The sequence below is a fragment of the Vespula pensylvanica genome, chromosome 13 (genome assembly GCF_014466175.1).
Source record: "Vespula pensylvanica isolate Volc-1 chromosome 13, ASM1446617v1, whole genome shotgun sequence".
Classification (NCBI taxonomy): domain Eukaryota; kingdom Metazoa; phylum Arthropoda; class Insecta; order Hymenoptera; family Vespidae; genus Vespula; species Vespula pensylvanica.
The window spans coordinates 1,683,357-1,691,826 of NC_057697.1; the positions used below are offsets into that span (position 1 = coordinate 1,683,357).

At 36.6% G+C, this 8,470-nt stretch overlaps 1 protein-coding gene across 5 annotated transcripts in view; it reads left to right on the forward strand.

The window, feature by feature from the left end:
• Window positions 1-7,985, forward strand: part of LOC122633656 (optomotor-blind protein-like) — a 111,668-nt gene extending 103,683 nt beyond the window's left edge. For 4 of the 5 annotated variants that reach the window (XM_043821799.1, XM_043821798.1, XM_043821796.1 and 1 more), the window contains exon 7: window positions 6,749-7,985. In XM_043821799.1, coding sequence (XP_043677734.1) covers window positions 6,749-7,604 — 856 coding nt within the window. In that variant the 3' untranslated portion in view covers window positions 7,605-7,985. The remainder of the gene's footprint in view (window positions 1-6,748) is intronic. The other variant, XM_043821797.1, reaches the window with a different exon arrangement.
• Window positions 7,986-8,470: the final 485 nt, after the last annotated feature.

Sequence of the window (8,470 nt, forward strand, 5' to 3'; positions counted from 1 at the left end):
TTGCTCTCTTCGACGTGAAAACACTTTTTTGCCTTGATTTATTACCATGGCCAACGTAATCACCGTAACGACTACTTGATGAAGTAATACTGAAATGATAGAGAAATTTTTCGAAGTAACGTGATCATGAACATTTTTAATTATTACTTATTAAAAGTCAAATTATAAAACGAGAACACAAAATAAAATATTTCATTGAAAAGTACACACTATATATATATATATATATATATATATATATATATATATATCTTTTTATTTCTTTTTCATTTCTATCTCTAAAGTCACTAGACCAAGAATAAAACACACACACACACACAGAGAGAAAGATACAGACATACACAAGCAGAGAAAAAACGAGAGACGTTGCGTAATTTAAAATTCAGGGTACAACAGCTTCGACAGTAGCAGTAGAAGGATAAGGGGTAGGAGAGACAGAGAGGGTTGAGAGGAAGAAAGGGAAAATAGAGAGAGAAAGAGAGAGAGAGATTCAAGAGGAAAGAGAGAATTCACGGTTGTGGCCTTTCTCCACCCACGCGACATCGCCTAATCCAAGGTTGACTGTGGGGTTCCTGGGATCACTTTGAGTCGCTTCCGATCTCTCTATTCTCTACTTTTGTCGGGGTTAAAACGCGTACGGAGTGTGTTAGCCATCCCTCGTACCCCACCGAGGGTTGATCACGGTGCAAACGAGAGGGTGAGTGGGTGGTAGGGGGTTGAGCCGGTAGGGGTGATGAACGGGGTGGTAGACTCGCCGATGGGGTGATTATAATTCCGTGCAAAGAGACGACGACGGGGATGATGCAAAAGAGTAGAGAGAGAGAGAGAGAGAGAGAGAGAGAGAGAGAAAGAGGGATAGAGATAGAGATATAGAGGACAAGATGATGATGATACTAACAGCTCGCATTGAAGAACGAGTCCTGTCAAAGGCAACGTCAAGCTGAGTTTTCATTTTGTCTGACGCTAAGAGTAGTCGAGGAGAAGAAGGAGAGTAAGAGGAAGTGAGGGAAAAAGAGAGGAGAGTGAATCTCGTTGATGCGGGTGGGATCAACCTGGGTCATATCATTATCATCAGGTTTTATGAGATATGTGATGGTGATTATATATTAATATATTATTATATAATATATACATACAATCCAAATTAACATCATTCTCCTGACTTCTCTTCTACTTCACTTCTTCAACCCTATCAATATGTTTGATCTATTTTCTACTTTGAATAAAAATTATCTTATCGATATCTTTAGACCTAGTCATCTAGATGATATTGATGGTAAGGAGAATAATCGTAGTTGGACAGACGATTTCGAGTGAACATCTGCGATGAAAATAATCGCAGAGCTTGTAGATAGTTATAATTATTGAAAGTCATGTCATATCGTTGGGTCTTTAGGTCGATCGGTTATATATATATATATATATATATATATATATATATATATATATATATATAAAAGAAAGGAATTATTTTTTAACAAAATTTCAAGCGTAGTAATGATTAGTTATAGTCTATGTGATGATGAGTCTATGAGTATGATGATGTCACTATAGGAAAGAACGTCGAGTAATGCTTAGGGTTTTACTTATCGATGGATTCTATCCTGTTTACATGGCTCACTATTGATTTATCACGCTTACGTCTGAAACCAAAGAGTGAACACACCGTCTCGGTTGCATCGAGTTCGTATGTAATGAACATACACATAGAAATTGTTACGTGTGCGTCTGCGCGCGTGTGTATGTGCGCGTTTGCGTTTGCGTTTGCGTTTGCATTTACGTTTGAGTTGCACTCGCGTGTGTATGTGTCTGTCTGTCTGTCTGTCTGTCTGCTGTGTGTGTGTATGTGTGTGTGTTCGTTCTCTGATCGCATTACACGGCATTAGGGTATCGTTAAGCCTCTCGTTGTGTCCAGCCTGTGTTACTCTTCTATCTGGGACTTACAACGAAGCTTAAATTTGTCCGAACTATTATATAAAATGCCTTGATTAATTTCTACTACACATCTTGGCTGTTTAATCCTATTTAACTAATGGGTTAAGGTCTTCTTTCTTTCTTTCTTTCTTTCTTTCTTTCTTTCTTTCTTTCTTTTTTTTTCTTTTTTCTTTTTTCTTTTTTTCTTTTTTTCTTCTCTCTACTCTAAACGAATTCAAATTACATTCTTTTTTCTTTATTCTTTGCTTATTTCATATTATTCTTTGTTTCTTTTGTTATTCCGTTTGTTCGATTATTTATTTATTCATTTATATATATTTCATATTTCGTCGATAACGTTGGATTATAAAAAACGCGTATCAAAGTCGATTAATGATAAAAATGCGACGCAGCAAAATTTCATCGTGATTAGTTAAGTATTGAAAAGTGTTTTTATGTACGAATTAAATCGACTTGCGAGGGAAGAGTAAACTCGAACACTTAGTCATTTAGATATTGGGTCAAGGTCATTTTTATCTTCTTTCGAGAAAAAGAGTAGAAAGAAAGACAGAAAAAAAGAGAAAATAATTTTGTTGTCCGATCGATCATTCTTAATTCTTCGATACCTCGTGCTAGAATTCTCTCTCTCTCTCTCTCTCTCTCTCTCTCTCTCTCTCTCTCTCTCTCTCTCTCTCTCTCTCTCTCTCTTTCTCTCTTTTTCTCTCTTTTTCACATTCACGTTCTCACCTCGTTCTTTTCTAATACCAGGTATTTGTGTCTATAGCAAATCTTATTACGTAACAGTAAAGCGTTATCGATCTATCGAAATGTAATTTTACAATGTCTCTCATCCTATTTACATGTCTCTCTCTTTTTCTTTCGTTAATCATACGAAAATTTTTTTTACTTAATTATCCTTCTAATCGCTAGACAAAAATTACAATGAACCCTGTCAATTGTTAATCGATTATTCTAATCACTTTTTATTTATATTTGATTTTTTATTTCATTTTTTTTTTAGATATATCTATAGACATTACATAAAAAATGAAAAAAATATATAATAAGTCATAGAACTGATGTATTAATTTTATTAGATTAATTTGTTAAATGGTTACAATAATAATAATAATAATAATAATAATAATAATAATAATAATAATAACAATAATGATATACATACATCAATTAATTACATCTTATTTTCTATGGCTTCTTGAAATAAAAATAAAAATATTAATCGTCGTACGAAGTGTATTAATGAAACACGTTGAATATTATTTATTTCTAATAAATTCTAATCGATTTAAACGAGCTATCTAATCGTCTTAAGATCAAAATGATTGTCATGATTAGCGACGACTTTAATCGATTATCTATAATTTTCATGAGTGAACTCGAAGGTGTGAAACGTTGATTGTATAGATTAAAAGCATGAATTTCTCACCGTGAAATAATGCGATTAGAAAGAGAGAGATAAAGACAGACAGCAAACAGACAGAGAAAGAGAGAGAGAGAAAGAGAGAGAGTGTTCGCAAATCAGAACAGCTATATTAGATCGGTGAGAATCATAGGGGAAGATTAGAATTAGAGAAATAGAGATAGATAGATAGATAGACAGAAACACGCTAGTCAAAGCGAGATCGCAAGTTTCAAGTTCTCTTATTAACGAAATTAGACGAGACTAATTTCGTGTCAATCTCTGACAACTACATACGATCATTACGTCTTTGCATTTGACAGAAATGAAATTAGAAAGTAAATAGACAAATAGATAGATCGTTAATAAATTAAAACTTTCTCCTCAAATCGAATTAATTTTTTATAATTGATAAAAGATCTTAATTAAATTTTTGCGAGAGATCAAATCGACGTATCAATTGCTTTCTTTTTTTCTTTTAATTTTCTTTTTTTTTTTTCTTTTTTTACATAATATATTTGGATATATTTAACTCTCGTTGTCATCAATATTTTTTAATACAATAATCAAGTAACTCGTATTTTTCTTTTTCTTCCGAATCGAGATGAGATTTGACTTACACCGTCATCTAATCAAAGTCTAAAGAAATTATATTCTATAAAAAAAAATTTGTAGAATAATATCGAATTTTTAATTGACAAATTTTACATGGGGAAATGAAAATAAATATCAAGAATAAAATTATTAATACTTAGAATTTTTATTTTGAATTGGATCTAACGAAAAAGAATCTTCTAAACCAATCAGAATAAATACCCAAATAAAAAAAAAAAAAAGAAGAAGAATATACATTGTTAGATCTTTCGTTTTTATTATTGTTATTTCGTTTTATTTCCTTTATATATATATATATATATATATATATATATATATATATATATCTGTGTGTATACTTAAAAGGAATTTGCAACGTGATCAGCGAACGATCTAACTTTTCCAAGGATTAGAACGCACGCACGCATTATTTGTAAAACGATCGCGCAACAGTTTCACAGTTACAGAAGCCACGATCGCGCTCCACACCGCGGACCCTGGGAAATTTATTATACCTTACTTGAACCGACTATAATTCATGCCAGGGGAGAGAAAGAGATACTAGTTTTCTATATAAGCAATAGTTTCCCAGCCAACGGTGATACTAACTCACAATCATACTTAGAATCGAGCCTTCCAATTCCTTTTCACCGAACGTTACCTACGTACGTGTTTTTCAAGATAGAAAAAGATAGACAAAGTCTACAGGTTCGTCCACTTAAACCGTTACAAGTCACATTTCTCTAAACAAAATTATTACTATAAATATAGTTATATACATGTATATATATAGATATATTTTTTTTTATTTATATAGAGAAGATATTTTCTTCAATTTGACTTCTTTTCTTCTTTTCTCGAATAATCTTATATTTAGTTAGTTAGCCTAATATATTAATATAACACCAGTACATAATTTGTTTTTTTGTTTTTTTATTTTATTTAATACTTCTAAATTGATTAATTAATGATTCATTCGAAACCAGATGAATTTAATTTCGAGACGATGAAAAATGTTGTTAATGGCTCCTTTTCTAATTTACGAATTTTCAGTAGGTGTTCGTAATATTTTATGTGGACCAACCTATAATATATCTACATTAGAAAGATATAGAAAGAGAAAGAGAGAGAAAGAGACAGTAGCTATAGAAAATACTATCTATGTATTTACACATGCGCGTAACGTACTCGTTTCACGTTCCTCGTTCAAAGAATTTTTTCTTCTAAGCCACGAAGTGAGTTAGGCATCCTCTTACAGCACACCGGCCGATCAAACCTTCGACTTTTACTACTCAACGTCTTTTCAAATCGTTTCTTTCTTTCTTTCTTTCTCTTTTGCACACGCACACGCACACACTCCTTCTTTCTCTTTCTCTCTCGTGATATGTTTCTGTGTATAAAATTATTCTCGATGAACATAGCAATGATTTTTTTTCTAATCAGAATCGAACAGAAACATATTGATATGTTTCTTACAGCAAAGTTCATTTCTAATTTTTTTTTTTTATTTTCTCTGTTTTTCTTTATGCATCAAAAACCATTAAAATACATAAAAATGTAAGAAACAATAGAGCGATATAAAATCAAAAAATGTTACCTTTCCTACAGTCAATAGAATCACTCGAATGATATTTGTATCTTGTTTGAAAACAGATAAAACAATGATCAAACACTTATAATCTATATTCCTCGTTGAAAACATTTTGGAATAAATAAATACGTAAAGAAAAAAAGAAAAAGAAAAAAGAAAAGAACGAATAAATATTAAAAGTGAACATATCTAGAATTTTTTTATTACGTATAAAAAAGAAAACCTGAATGACTGAATGATCGCTATATCTGATTAACAAAAAAAAAAAAAAAATAGCCACATACAAACATATACAGTCAAACACACACACATCATACGTATATATATATATATATAATGCATTAAGATTACTATCGTGATGGGGGACGAGGACGAGGACGATCTTTTACACTTGGAAAAGGCGTCGAAGGTGTAATTAAGATAATTAATTTAATAGCACAAGAGCCTGTGCACCTCGGGGCGATACGCTTACCCACTCGCATAAATCCCATATTGTAGAGTACCAACAGCAGCAGCAGCAGCAGCAGCAACAGCAGCAACAGCGGCAGCAGCAGTAGGCAAGCAAGTAGGTAAGCAAGTAGGCAACCAAGCAAGCCAAGCAAGCCAAGCAACCAAGCGAGCAAGCAAGCAAGCAATGTACTTACGTTAGAGAGACAACCTTTATAATGCTGCTAAACGTGCTACGTATGTATGCGAAAGAGAAAGAGAGAGAATGAATTATCGTCGTCGACTCGTCGGGATCTTTTGATTCCATGCGACGCTCTTTGCGTCGTCGCGGCTCCGCGATCGCCTGGAATTTCTCGGCCGAGGTCGACGAAACCGATAGCACCTTCCGATCCGTTTGAAAATCCGTGTCAAGTCGATCTATCTTTTTTCCACTCCCTCCTCCCTCCTCCTCACCTTCCTCACCTTCCCCATCGACATTTACTCCTTTGCTATTACGACGGAAAACTAACCAAGTCGATCGTTTTTATTGGACCGGTTATATATATTTAAAACTTAATTTCATTATCGTATCGAGAAAGAGAGAGACTATTTAATTAGGGAAAGGGATGGTAGCACGAGAGAGAGAGAGAGGGAGAGAGAGAGAGAGAGATTATAAAAAATAAAATAGGGAAGATGGTCTCTTCGATGGAAATTTACTTCGCTGTTGGAGAAAAAATCGTTGATAAAATTGATGTTAATGAAACAAATTATAAAAGATTGCTAACTCCGTCTATTTGTTGCAGAAGGCAGGCGCTGTTGACGGTATCGGGAGGCGGTTCTCGTTTGACGTCGGGTGGTCCAGCATCTCCGGATAAAAGACGATCGTCGAATTCGGCAAACGATATGATGGACGACGAGGATAAATTATTGGACGTCGTTGGTCCGGAGACTCCACATCCGGCTCATCATCATCGGGAACGAGAGCAGTCTCGGGAAAGGGACGATAGAACCAGCGAGAGAGGAGAGGGTAGCGAATCATCGGGTTCGGAGAGCGGTGGAGTGTCGGGAGGTGCGGCAGGATCGGAAGGGCCACGTCCAGACGTATCGGTTGGTCCACCATTGCATCCGCCATTATTACCGTACCTCTATCCACCTGTACCAGGATTATACCCAGGTCCGGGTCCATTGATACCGCCTAGTCCGTTGGGTCTACACGGTGGCGTTACACCGAGTATGTTGTTCAACGCTCAATTGGCATTAGCGGCTTCGCAACATCCGGCCCTTTTCGCTCATTACCCACATCCATTGGCTAGCCCTTTGCATCAATTGAAAGGGCATAGATTCGCTCCTTATACATTGCCGGCACCATCCCATGGTTCGGCGTTCGAAACTGTTACACCAGGAAGTAGAACTCTCAGCCCGAGATCACCACCGCCAAGGCCAGCTACTGGTTCACCGACGCCTACCGGTGGTCCGGCAACCGTATCCGCTACGACCGGTGGCCCTCCTACGTTAGGTACCACGACATCGGGCTCAGCGGGTGAATTAAAGTCGATCGAGAACATGGTCAACGGTCTTCAGGATAAAAGGAGAAGGAGTCCTAGTTTAACGCCTGGACACCGTGGCGACGGCGAAACGGGAGGCGGGGGGAGTCCGTGACAGGAGAACGAGCCTGTAACAAGCACAAACGACGATCTAGAGGATGATCTCGATCCCGACGATGGCTCCCTCGATCTCGACGATCCGTCCGAGGATGATAGGGAACCTGACTCGACCTCGGAGCCCTCGTAGCGCGAGAGGAATCTTCGTATCTCATTGTCCGAATGGATCCTCGAACTCTTGCTCGTTCTTCTCTCGATAATTTACTCTCACAAGCACGTTATCATCGTTGTCGTTCTTATCCTGATCCGTGTGGAACTCTCGCTTATCGCCGATATGTGAACGATTATTACAAAGGATAAAACTAAAGAGAAAAGAAAAAGAAAAAAAAAGAAAAAAAAAAGAAATATTATCTATCAAAACTAAAGTGCAATTTTCTTTCTCCGATATGTGAAAATGAGGGAGAGTGAGAGAGTGAGAGAGTGACAAAGTGAGAATGCGAGAGTGTGAAACAGAGAGAGAAAGAGAGAGAGAGAGAGAGAGAGAGAGAGAGAGAGAGAGTGTCCTCGTCTGTCCTTTTCCTCTCAATCTTCCTTATCTTCTTATTGCTTTCTTTCTTTCTTTCTTTCTCTTTTTCTCTCTTTCTCTCTCTCTCTCTCTCTCTCTCTTTCTCTCTCTTTTTTTCTCTTTCTCTTTCACTCATCGTTGCAAAGGACTTTTTCGAAGGACATTTTTGAATTAACGAGAAAAACGACGATTCGTGAAAATGGCATCACCGTCGTCTTCGTCTTCGTCGTCGTCGTCGTCGTTTTCATCGTCGTCGTCGTTGTCGTAGTCTTCGTCGTCATCGTCGTCGTCGTCGTCGCGTATCGATCGGCCGAGCGATCGTGAGAGTCTACAAAAGGAGGGAGAGGAAGAAGGATAAG